We start from the raw sequence: 12,892 nt of genomic DNA, 5'->3' as shown, positions 1-12,892 counted from the left end.
TTCTTTTGCTTTTATTCAGACGGTACCCAGCTTGCCAATGCATCAATTTTGGATCCTGGTTTATTCTTTCCATCCCCATCACTATTATTATTTTGTTACTTTCCTGGGTTTGGCTTCAGTGGCTTTTCCTGGGTTTCAAGTAAGTATTGTTATTGTTATTTTATTTATACAATGCCATCTATATACCTGCTGCTTTTACAAAGAACAGGTATGACAGGTCCCTACCCAAAGGGGTTACAATCTAAAACAGACACAGGGAAACAACAGAGGAAGAGAGGCATGGGGAGCCAGGGGAAGAATATGTGATTATTTTAATTGCACTAGTTGCAATAAGAAATAGGGGAAAGTGTATTAAGTTTCAGTGAGGGCAAGTGACATGACAGACCAAGAAAGGAAAAGGCCATGGACTATGCTATCTGGATGAGAGAGCAGCAATTCCAGAGGGAACAGGAGAAGAGAAGCAGGAGGGGCAGAGGCAATGCAAAGAAATGGGATTTGGAGAGGGAGAGTGCAGGTGAGTGCCATAATGTTTGAAACGGGCATTTCAGCAGCATCAAGGGTCCAAGCATTCAGGGCACACAACAGCTCTTTACTGGCCTCAGGAAGTTCTCAAGGTGGGAGGGGCCACAAAGCAGCCATGCAAAGATGTCACACCCAAGGAGCCCTCTTCTACTTGGGCAAGCACAAGCATGAGTATAAATCAGGAGGAGACAACTTCTGGGGTTCCAGGAACCAATCTCCCACCCCCTCCAGGGTTCCATACTGGTGCTGTTGCCATGCTGCTGAAACTCAGCCACACCACAGTGGCCAAAAATGATGGTTTGCTGCCAAATTTTGGTAGCATGGTATCATGTGAAATGGACTGATTCAGCTTTAAAACAGGGCTGGGCAACTTTGTGGCGTCCAGGGCCCGAGTTCCATCCCCAAGAATCCACCAGGAGCTGCATGAACATCCTCGCCACTGAAATCAGAACTGCCAGATTGCTGCCAGGTTTCAGGGGCAATTTCTCAGTGAGAAAAAAGCCACATTTTCACTTTAAAACAAGGTGTCTGGGCAGTGCACACCTTGATTTAATGCAAAATTGTGCTCCTGAAACCCTAGGGGGGAGTGCAATTTTTCATTAAAACAAGGTTCACGCTCTCTGTGCACTTGGTTTTAAAGCAAAAATGTGGCTTTTCTTCTTTGCCACTGCTGTGGAATTTGCCAGTGTGGCAGCAGCCATTTGGGGGCAGCAGGGGGCACAAAAAGGGATGGGGGCACATCTTGCCCCCCTGTTTTAAAACAAGATTTGTAGAGAGTGGGGGCCTGGTTTTAAAACTAAATTACCCCCCCACACACACACTGCATCACCAAAATTTGGCAGCAAACTATTATTTTTGCCACCACCACAGGAAATTCAGCAGTTGCAGGGGGCAATGGGAGCTGCACAAAAGACCACTGGGGGCAGAGATGGGCCAAAGACTGCATGTTGCCCACCGCTGGTATAAATGCTCAATGCAACAACTACTGTTGAGCTAGTCAGAATAGTACGTAGATAATGATGTGAGATCATTTTAAAATGAGAATGCGTGGTTTCATTCATGAAGATTCAGGAGCATTTACTAGAAACAGAAGGCATAAATAGTTAGGGTCAAGACAGACTTTGTAAGCTTGAAATCAAGCCAGGGCAGTCCAAAATAATATTTGCATTTGGAGTGATGGTGGTAGAAGTTTGTGGAATCATTCATGGCCATGCACGTGTAACTCACCGCTCAGGTAGACTGATTCTAAAACACCAGTATTTGCTCCTACACATATGGAAGGTTTTTCTCTCAGGTTCAGCTGGGACCACATTGCATAGTTACAACATCCAGGAACACTTTCCCTGTTCTAGGCTGGTAAGTGGAATGACAGAGACAGAGATAATCTGGACCCCAAAGATAAACTTCTGTACCAAGCAAGCCATGGAATGTACATGCCATAAATAGCTCAGCTAAGGGAGCCATGGTCTGCTTCAGCTGATCAATCACCTTGTGCTGGCGGCCCAGACCTGATGTGATGATAGTCATGCTACTAGCACTTGTATAATGACTTTTTGTTTAGTAAGTAGCAGGCCGGGGCGGAGGGGGGGGAATGATCTGGAATGAGATTGCACCGCCATAGAGAAGGCCCTCAGCCCAGTTCTCAGATAATGAGCTTCCCTTGGCAAAATAACCAAGAGAAGAGCCTTCTCTGAAGATCTTAAGACACAGGCCGCCTAGTATAGGGAAAGGCACTCCATCTGGTATGTCCGTTGCCACCAATTTGCATACCATGCATAGGCGTGCGCAGAACATTTCATTAGGGTGTGCACCCAGGGAATTTTTTTTTAAGGCAAACCTTTATTAAATGCTCAGTCATAAAGGACATTATTTTTATACATCAAACTAAAGAAACTAAAACTTAACTAAACTTAATTTTTAAAAAAAATTAACGACTAAACTTTACTTTAAAAATACAAACTTTAAAAAATGAGACACAGCACCCCAATCTTTTTGCGGTTGCTTATATAGGTCAAAGCTAGAATAGTAGTCAGAGGGGGAGGGGAGGACCAATGGTAATGCAGCAGCGCAGTAGGGGGGATGCATGCTGCAAGCACATGTGGGCTTCCTATACATTTCTACATCTATATCACACAATTCAGTGCTCATTGCATAATGCAACAATCCATAGTTTAAAACTAAAAGAGCGTATCATGCGATTAAATTAAAACACAACACCAATTTTTTCCCTGAGGCATCAGGATATGTCTGGGCCCACTCAGCGTTCCCTGTATGCACGTCTATGACACCATGTCTCTATGGGGCGACTATAAATGATGTGCTCCAAAACACCCAGTTTGCCAAAACATAGCCCTGTGCACCATGCACCATGCTATAGTTTGGTATAAAGTTCATACACTTATGAATTATGAAGCATTGGTTATTTTTGTTCCAGAGACTGTGGCCTGAATCCAAAGAAATATGTGGTCAATTCTACCTGCCCAAGGAAGTTTTGAACTGCGCTTTTCAAAACAGATGCCCACATGGCAAGACTCTCTTGAAATGGAAGGGAGTTTTCCAAGTCGTTTGTGATTCAGAATGGAGGGGTCTCCCGTTCAAAGGGGAAAAGTAAAAAATTCCGTAGCTCTTTGGATCCCAGCCACAAGAAAAGAAACCCCTAATGTGACATGGATACCTTCATTCACTGGTTATTCTTATTTCAATTTTCATTTCAGCTTGAAAGAAATGTTCCAGTGTGGCAAGGCAAAGTCAGCCAGGGAACAAGCTTCAGCCCAGGTGATTGAAGAGGAATACAAGAAACTTGGACCTGTAAGGTAAGGCAGAAGGCTAAACCACAGGGGAAATCTTAACAGTGATGTCAACACGAACAGATTCAAAGGATCATGCTAACACACAGTGTGCTTCTGTTGCAGCTACCCAGAAATCATCACCCTTGTCCTGTTCTTTCTAATGGCCTTGTTATGGTTTACTAGAGATCCTGGATTCATTCCTGGCTGGGCTTCATTGTTTTCAGCGTAAGTTGATGAGTTGCATTGTACAATTTCAAGGCTTTTGCATTATCTCTTTGTTGTTGTTGTTCAGTCATTAAGTCATGTCCAACTCTTCATGACCCCATGGACCATAGCACGCCGGGCCTTCCTGTCCTCCGCTCTCTCCCGGAGTGTGCTCAAATTCATATTCATTGCATCGGTGATGCTATCTAGCCATCTCATCCTCTGCCATCCCCTTCTCCTTTTGCCTTCAGTCTTTCCCAGCATCAAGGTCTTTTCCAGGGAGTTTTCTCTTCGCATTAGGTGGCCAAAATATTAGAGCTTCAGCTTCAGTATCTGTCCTTCCAATGAGCACTCAGGGTCGATTTCCTTTAGGATTGACTGATTTGACCTCCTTGCAGTCGAAAGACTTGCTACTGGGAAAACCAAGGCTGTATATTGTCACCCTGCTTATTTAACTTATATGCAGAGTACATCATGAGAAACGCTGGGTTGGATGAATCACAGGTCGGAATTAAGATTGCCAGGAGAATTATCAACAACCTCAGATACGCAGATGATACCACCCTAATGGCAGAAAGCGAAGAGGATCTAACGAGCCTCTTGTTGAGGGTGAAAGTGGAGAGTGCAAAAGCTGGTTTGAAACTCAACATTAAAAAAACGAAGATCATGGCATCAGGCCCCATCACTTCCTGGCATATAGAAGGGGAAGAAATGGAAGCAGCGACAGATTTTATTTTCTTGGGCTCCAAGATCACCGCAGACGGTGACTGTAGCCGTGAAATTAAAAGACCTTGCTCCTTGGGAGGAAAGCTATGGCAAACCTAGACAGCATAGTAAGAAGCAGAGACATCACCTTGCCGACAAAGGTCCGTATAATCAAAGCTATGGTTTTCCCAGTAGTAACGTATGGCTGTGAGAGCTGGACTATAAGGAAGGCTGAGTGCCGAAGAATTGATGCTTTCGAACTGTGGTGCTGGAGAAGACTCTTTCGAGTCCACTGGACTGCAAGGAGGTCAAATCAGTCCATCCTAAAGGAAATCAACCCTGAGTGCTCATTGGAAGGACAGATACTGAAGCTGAAGCTGAAATATTTTGGCCACCTAATGTGAAGAGAAAACTCCCTGGAAAAGACCCTGATGCTGGGAAAGATTGAAGGCAAAAGGAGAAGGGGACGGCAGAGGATGAAATGGCTAGATAGCATCACCGATGCAATGAATATGAACTTGAGCACCCTCTGAGAGAGAGCGGAGTACAGGAAGGCCTGGCGTGCCATGGGGTCACGAAGAGTCGGACACGACTTAATGACTGAACAACAACAAAAGTACAGAATAAAACAGACATTGTATAGAGCATATACAGCCACATGGTAATTTTCCTACTATTTCTAAGAATAGGTAAAAATGGATGGAAGATAGTAACAAAAGTCAGGGATGATAAATGCTCATCATAGTTTTGTGTGTGTGTGTGTGTGTGTGTGTATCTTGTCCAATAATTGAAGGCTTCAGAGTTGTATATAACTAAACTGTTGCAGATGACTATTGTTAAACACCATTACTTTAATCCAGCTGACCCAAATTGAAAACCAAACTTGTACACACTACAGCTATCAGTGATTTCACTTCTGCTGAATGTTATCAAGCTATAGTTCTGTATTTAAGAAGCACTTGTTTGCCAGTTAACTATCTATACTGATGTAAACACTTCAGACAAAGAGTACACCACAACTTTGCTGCAAGTTAGGTTCAGTTTTGGATTTGTGCTAACAAGAATTAGTAAGGGAAATATCATTAGATCCTTTCCCCCATTTTTATTAAATAATCTCAATAGCACATATGAAAATACAACCATGTAGGCTAAAACAATAGTTCCTTAGCAGTAAGAAATTTCAGTTTCAACAACCTCAAATATCTTAGGGCACAATCCTATCAGGATAGGCAATCACCTATCCAATGCAGGGCAGGAGAAGCACAGAGGGGATCATCCCCTCCACGCTTCAGCTGACCTGCATTCGCAGCTAGACAGCCGATTTCAGCTGTGTAGCCTCAGGAAGTTGGAGCGGGGGGGCGGACACTGGACAACGCATAGGAAGCATCAGGACGGCACTTCTGCCCCACACCCCACCCTGGCACACCCCCAGGAATGTCCCATTTTCGCCACTCCATGCTTGAGCATGAAGATTCTGTACTGCCTATGAGGCAGTGCAGGACGGGGTGGAGGTCAGTTCTTAGGGAACTGACCTCAGAGCGTGGGCTCCAAGTCTTATGGCCATCTAGCCACTGACTAGCAGCCATAGGATTGTGCCCTTAAAGGTTTTTAAATGAGTTAGCATTTCTTAGCATTTCTTGTTATTAAAGAGTTCTTAATACTTTAAGGTTTTAAGAAGAGAGTTCTAAGTCCAAGTCTCTTACCCAGCTCTGAATAGGCTATCAGATGATATGTTGGTATATATGTGTTGGTGCATTTCTTGATGTTAAGAAGCTGATTTACCCAAAACGTCAGCACATTCTTATACACTTTCTACAAAATTATTTCACTGTTTACTATCCCATGCTTTTGAGATCAATTTCAACTCCTCAAAAATTCTAATGATATACTAACAAAAGGGCTTAAGGTTATCATATATGTTTCAGGTCAGATAAGACTGGTTCTAAATCCTATCTTTGGGAAAACAATTTCCATCTCAAAATGTACTACTTAAAATCTAATTGTATCATCTTCCCTAAACATCTATGTATCAGATTTGATAGTGTAAACAATCAATATTTGTACAATATTTATTTCCCATTAATTATCAACCATGAGTGGATAAGCAAAATTCTAAGTATACATTTGACCTTAAATGATACTGTTTTACAACCCAACACTCTTAAGATAAACATTGACACCAAACATAAAGTTGTACAATGCTTCATTCCTCGAATACCCCTTGGCCCTAAATGATGGGTATTAATTCTGCATTCCTTCCTTAAATATAGCCCAGACCTCTTTGCCCATTATTTCTTCATATCAGTTACTCAGAATTCATTGTTGACCTGCTTGTGTCTTTGTGTGTCTTCTCCTTAATACATTAGTGTTCTTACTTGTTTACATCTCCAAATTCTTAATAAGATATCATTAAGCTTATTCAGTTACACTTCACCTGGCATTTTATAAAAACATATCTTATATTGCTTTGACAGAGGTGGTTTAGTAGTTTCTCAGTAGCCTTCCCAGCAATTCCAATGAAGCTAAAATGAGATATTTTCTGGAAATTTATTATTTATTTATTTATTTATTTATTTATTTCTATACCGCCCAATAGCTGAAGCTCTCTGGGCAGTTCACAAAAATTAATGTCACAGAGTTTGTTCCATAAACCTCTTGTGATAATTTTCAAGCCAGATAGGAACAGCACACTTCTAGTCATGTTGCCCCCACTGACATGGAGATAACCTAAATCAGCCATGGCCAATAAAGTTTTTTAAAATGGCAGTATGTTTGAACCCAAGTAGCCAAGATAGTTATTTCTGAGATCTCCTAGATCAGCAGTGTGAAACTGCCAGCCTGTGTGTCAACCCAAATGCGGACCTCCAGACCAGGCCTCTGAATTTGGACTTTCCCCACATCCACTCTGGGTTATTGTTATTATTTATTCCATCCTGCTGTATCCCCCAACTACAAAGCTGATGGAGGGAAACTAACAAAATTGGGAAAGAAGAATGCCTGATGCAAGTATCTTTTTTCTCCTGTTGTATACTTAACAAAGGTAAAAGTCACATCTGTAACTCTGCCCACTTTGGACTCTGGCCACACCCACTGCTGGAATGTGGACCCAAACAGATTTAAAGTGAAGTAATTTGGACCTTGACAGGAAAGAGGTTCCCTGTTCTAGAGTTAGCCTTTCAGTCTTTGTCATCCCCACTCAGCCTCACAACAGGAGTACTAATGAGGATAGATGAATTCAAAGCACCACTATGTTTCATTTGCTGTACTTCAAATAACCAGCACCTACATGTGTCTAAGGCTACAGTCCTTATGTGGAAATCGGTTCTACTTCTAACTTCAAGGTAAACCTGTTTTGGGTTGCAGTATAAATCACACTGTCGTATATCGTCAGTTCTTTTCTCCTTCTAACTCTTGCTTTTGTAGCACACCTAACTTCCTCACTTGTTTCCAGTACCTGCCATTTAAGGTGCTTCCAGATGAAGGGCAGGATCCAGCACTGCCTGTCCATGACCAGGGCCCACCGCTGCTTCCATTCCATGAGTGGACAGAGAGCTCCGCCAACCTACCCCAGTCCAGAAATGAGCTTTTTTGCTCATGTCGGATTGCCCCCGTGAGAGGTGAATCTCTTTTGTGCAAGTGGTGGATGCTGTAAGTGCAACAGAATTAGCAGGGTAGGTCGCTCTTGGGCAGTCACCATTGGGTAGTACCCAGTGCTTTTATTTTCTTCCATTTTTAACCCTCCTTTATTATCCCTCCACTTCTTCCATCTTCTTTTTGACCAGAAGAATTCCATTATGGAAGAAAAAATGGAACAAGTGTTCAATATATTTTGATCAGCAACACTAGGACTAGGAGTGTACAAAACCCCGCTTACCTGGCTCTGCCAGGTTCCTCAGGTGGGGGGAGGTGCTGGGCAGCCCTGCAGGGACGCAAATGGCGGCTGTCGTAGCCGCCATCATTTGCATCCCTGTAGTGAGCCGTGATAGGCTACGTAAATATTTACGTAGCCTATCATGGCAGGGGGAAAACCCCAGCGTACGCAAATGGCGGTAGCCGCCACCATTTGTGTAGGCTGGGTTTTTTCCCCCCTGCCGTGATAGGCTACGTAAATATTTACATAGCTTATCAGAGCAGGGGGGAAAAAACGTCCCTGCATTAGCCGTGATTAGCCCTGCATTAGCCGTCCCTGCGTTAGCCGTGATAGGCTACGTAAGTATTTACGTAGCCTATCACGGCTGAAGGAGGAAGCGAATGGCGGCCGCAGGACAGCTGCCATTCGCACAGCAGCACAGACAGGAGCAGGTAAGTGCTCCGTTTCACGCGCCTTTTGTGGGGTGGGGGCGGCAGGCACTTCGTCCGCATGCCTTTCGTGGGTTGGGGGGGTGGGGGCTTCATTCCACAATGGTTTTCGGGGGGCCGAATGCACTGGCATTTGGCCTCACCGAGATCCGTCGCGGAATTCTCTGACATCCCTAACTAGGACCCCTTGATCTGAAAGTGTCCTATTCTTTGCTGTTGTTGTTGTTGTTGTTCAGTCGTTGAGTCGTGTCCGACTCTTCGTGACCCCATGGACCATAGCATGCCAGGCCTTCCTGTCCTCCGCTCTCTCTCGGAGGGTGCTCAAGTTCATATTCATTGCATCGGTGATGCTATCTAGCCATCTCATCCTCTGCATTCCCCTTCTCCTTTTGCCTTCAATCTTTCCCAGCATCAGGGTCTTTTCCAGGGAGTTTTCTCTTCACATTAGGTGGCCAAAATATTTCAGCTTCAGCTTCAGTACCTGTCCTTCCAATGAGCACTCAGGTTGATTTCCTTTAGGATGGACTGATTTGACCTCCTTGCAGTCCAGGGGACTCGTAAGAGTCTTCTCCAGCACCACAGTTCAAAAGCATCAATTCTTCGGCACTCAGCCTTCCTTATAGTCCAGCTCTCACAGCCATATATTACTACTGGGAAAATCATAGCTTTGATTATACGAACATTTGTCGGCAAGGTGATGTCTCTGCTTCTTACTATGCTGTCTAGGTGTGCCATAGCTTTCCTCCCAAGGAGCAAACGTCTTTTAATTTCATGGCTACAGTCACCGTCTGCGGTGATCTTGGAGCCCAAAAACGTAAAATTTGTCACTGCTTCCATTTCTTCCCATTCTATATGCCAGGAAGTGATGGGGCCAGATGCCATGATCTTAGTTTTTTTAATGTTGAGTTTCAAACCAGCTTTTGCACTCTCCACTTTCACTCTCAACAAGAGGCTCTTTAGATCCTCTTCACTTTCTACCATTAGGGTGGTATTGTCTGCGTATCTGAGGTTGTTGATAATTCTCCCGGCAATCTTAATTCCGACCTGTGATTCATCCAACCCGGCGTTTCTCATTATGTACTCTGCATATAAATTAAATAAGCAGGGCGACAATATACAGCCTTGTCGTACTCCTTTCCCAATGTTGAACCAATCGGTTGTTCCATGTCCAGTTCTTACTGTTGCTTCTTGACCCTCGTACAGGTTTCTCAGGAGACAGGTAAGGTGGTCTGGTACTCCCATCACTTTAAGAATTTGCCAGAGTTTGTTGTGATCCACACAATCAAAGGCTTTAGCGTAGTCAATGAAGCAGAAATAGACACTTTTCTGGAATTCTCTTGCTTTCTCCGTGATCCAGCAAATGTTGGCGATTTGATCTCTAGTTCCTCTGCCTCTTCGAAACCCCGCTTGTACTTCCGGTAGTTGTCGGTTCACATGCTGCTGAAGCCTAGCTTGTAGGATTTTGAGCATAACCTTGCTGGCATGTGAAATGAGCGCAATTGTGCGGTAGTTTGAACACTCTTTGGCATTGCCCTTCTTTGGAATTGGAATGTAAACTGACCTTTTCCAGTCTTGTGGCCACTGTTGAGTGTTCCAAATGTGTTGGCATATTGAGTGCAGCACTTTAACAGCATCATCTTTTAGGATTTTAAATAGCTCAGCTGGAATACTGTCATCTCCGCTAGCTTTGTTGTTAGTAATGCTTCCTAAGGCCCACTTGATTTCACTCTCTAGGATGTCCGGCTCAAGTTCAGTGATGGCACTATCATGGCTATCAGGGACATTACGATCTTTCCTGTATAGTTCTTCTGTGTATTCTTTCCACCTCTTCTTAATCTCATCTGCTTCTGTTAGGTCCCTGCCTTCTTTGTCCTTGATCATGCCCGTCTTTGCACAAAACGTTCCCTTGATATCTCCGATTTTCCTGAAAAGATCTCTAGTCTTTCCCATTCTATTGTTTTCCTCGATTTCTTTGCATTGTTCATTTAAGAAGGCCTTCTTATGTCTCCTTGCTATTCTCTGGAACTCTGCATTCAGTTGGATATATCTTCCCCTTTCTCCCTTGCTTTTTGCTTCCCTTCTTTCCTCGGCTACTTGTAAAGCGTCCTCAGACAGTCACTTTGCTTTCTCGCATTTCTTTTTCTTTGGGATGGATTGAGTTGCTGCCTCCTGAACAATGTTACGGACCTCTGTCCATAGTTCCTCAAGCACTCTGTCTATCAGGTCTAATCCCTGAAATCTATTCCTCACCTCCACTGTATATTCATAAGGGATATGATTGAGGTCATACCTGAATGGTTTAGTGGCTTTCCCTACGTTCTTCAATTTCAGCCGAAATTTTGCAAGAAGCAGCTCATGATCTGAGCCACAGTCAGCTCCAGGTCTTGTTTTTACTGACTGCATAGAGCTTCTCCATCTTTGGCTGCAAAGTACATAATCAATCTGATTTCGCTATTGTCCATCTGGTGATGTCCATGTGTAGAGTCGCCTCTTGTGCTGTTGGAAAAGAGTGTTTGCTATGATCAGCGTATTCTCTTGGCAAAACTCTATTAGCCTTTGTCCTGCTTCATTTTGTACACCAAGGCCATGCTTGCCTGTTATCCCGGTGATTTCTTGACTTCCTACTTTAGCATTCTAATCCCCTACGATGAAGAGAACATCTTTTTTTGGTGTTAGTTCTAGAAGGTGTTGTAGGTCTTCATAGAACTGATCAACCTCAGCTTCTTCGGCCTCAGTGGTTGGGGCATAGACTTGAATTACTGTGATGTTGAATGGTTTGCCTTGGATTCGTACTGAGATCATTCTGTCGTTTTTAAGATTGTACCCCAGTACTGCTTTTCCCACCCTTTTGTTGACTATGAGTGCTACTCCATTTCTTCTCAGGGATTCTTGCCCACAGTAGTAGATATGATGGTCACCTGAATTAAATTTGCCCATGCTTGTCCATTTTAGTTCACTGATTCCCAAGATGTCAATGTTCAATCTTGCCATCTCATGTTTGACCACCTCCAGCTTACCTTGATTCATTGATCTTACATTCCAGGTTCCTAAACAATATTGTTCTTTACAGCATTGGACTTCCTTTTCAGCACCAGACACATCCACAGCTGAGTGGCCTTTCGGCTTTGGCCCAACCACTTCACTCTTTCTGGTGCTACTTGGAAATTCCCTCTGCTCTTCCCCAGTAGTATATTGGACACCTTCCAACCTTAGGGTCTCATCTTCCAGCGTCATCTCTTTTAGCCTTGTGATACGTTCCATCGTTTTCTTGGCAAGAATACTGGAGTGGGTTGCCATTTCCTTCTCCAGTGGACTACATTTTGTCAGAACTCTCCACCATGACCTGTCCGTCTTGGGTGGCCCTGCACGGCATAGCTTATGGCTTCACTGAGTTACGCAAGCCCCTTTGCCACAACAAGGCAGTGATCCGTGAAGGGGCTTACAGTCATTATGTAGCACTATTTTGAGAATTTCTATGAAGAAGTTGTACTACCATTCTTAACATTATTACTAAGTACATTTGGAAGTACACGTAAAAAAACCCTCATAACTGTCAGAAGTGACAGTGATAATATATGCTAGTTATTCCTTCACAAAGGGCAGCATAACTTCCTAGCCAGCTGGCCTGCAAAATGTTTACATTTTGCATGGAAGGGGAAGTGGGGGCAGATTCTATCAGTTTTCCCTTCTCCTGGCATCCATGGTTCAGCTTTCCTCAGGTGAGCCAACTCACTGGCTGTGGAAGTGGCATAACTTTCCAGATGGCTTTATGCCAGCTTAGTTGAGGGAGGTTTCACTTTGCATGAGACAGAACAAAGAAACAACTACAGTCACATTTGTAATTATTGTGTACCTTGTTGTTGTTGTTGTTGCTGAACTCTTATCAATCCAGTTTCCAAGTTATATTGCCATGCTTCCCATAAGGTACGGATGGCAGGAACGCTCACTAGGGGCCAGTTGGCACTGCCAACCTTCGCTGAGCTGGATTTGGCTCACGGGGCATCAGATTCCAGTCCCTATCATATAATTTGTTCCAGGATACAAAGGTAACAACTCCAGTCATTGTTTTCTGTAACGTCTCACCTTATGGCTTTTATGGGTTGATTCTAGGAAACGTGAAAGCAACAGACTGTCTATGCTTGTTGCCTTTTATTGCTATACATTTTCTCAGTGAACAAATCTGTCTTCTCTCTATGTTGCAATTGCTGCTTCTCCGGCCTTAAAATGTGTATTAGCATATTTAGCCATTTCAATATGTCTAAATCCCAGTGAATTATTTAGTGACGTATGGAATATAAGAGTCCATTGGTGTGTTTTTAAAAATACATAAATCAGTACATTAAAATTATATTATCCTGTATCTATATTTCTCC

General features: G+C 43.5%; 1 protein-coding gene across 2 annotated transcripts in view; it reads left to right on the top strand.

Annotated features, from left to right (window-relative positions):
• The window catches only part of SLC13A1 (solute carrier family 13 member 1), a 67,872-nt gene that overhangs the window by 42,359 nt on the left and 12,621 nt on the right, over nt 1-12,892 (top strand). For both annotated transcript variants that reach the window (XM_084811827.1, XM_084811826.1), the window contains exons 8-10: nt 20-139; nt 3,237-3,335; nt 3,435-3,536. In XM_084811827.1, coding sequence (XP_084667953.1) covers nt 20-139; nt 3,237-3,335; nt 3,435-3,536 — 321 coding nt within the window. The remainder of the gene's footprint in view (nt 1-19; nt 140-3,236; nt 3,336-3,434; nt 3,537-12,892) is intronic.

This window comes from Heloderma suspectum, chromosome 7 (genome assembly GCF_057233095.1).
Source record: "Heloderma suspectum isolate Gila_16-S chromosome 7, 16-S_ref, whole genome shotgun sequence".
Taxonomy (NCBI): domain Eukaryota; kingdom Metazoa; phylum Chordata; class Lepidosauria; order Squamata; family Helodermatidae; genus Heloderma; species Heloderma suspectum.
This window is presented reverse-complemented; position numbering and strand designations above follow the sequence as displayed.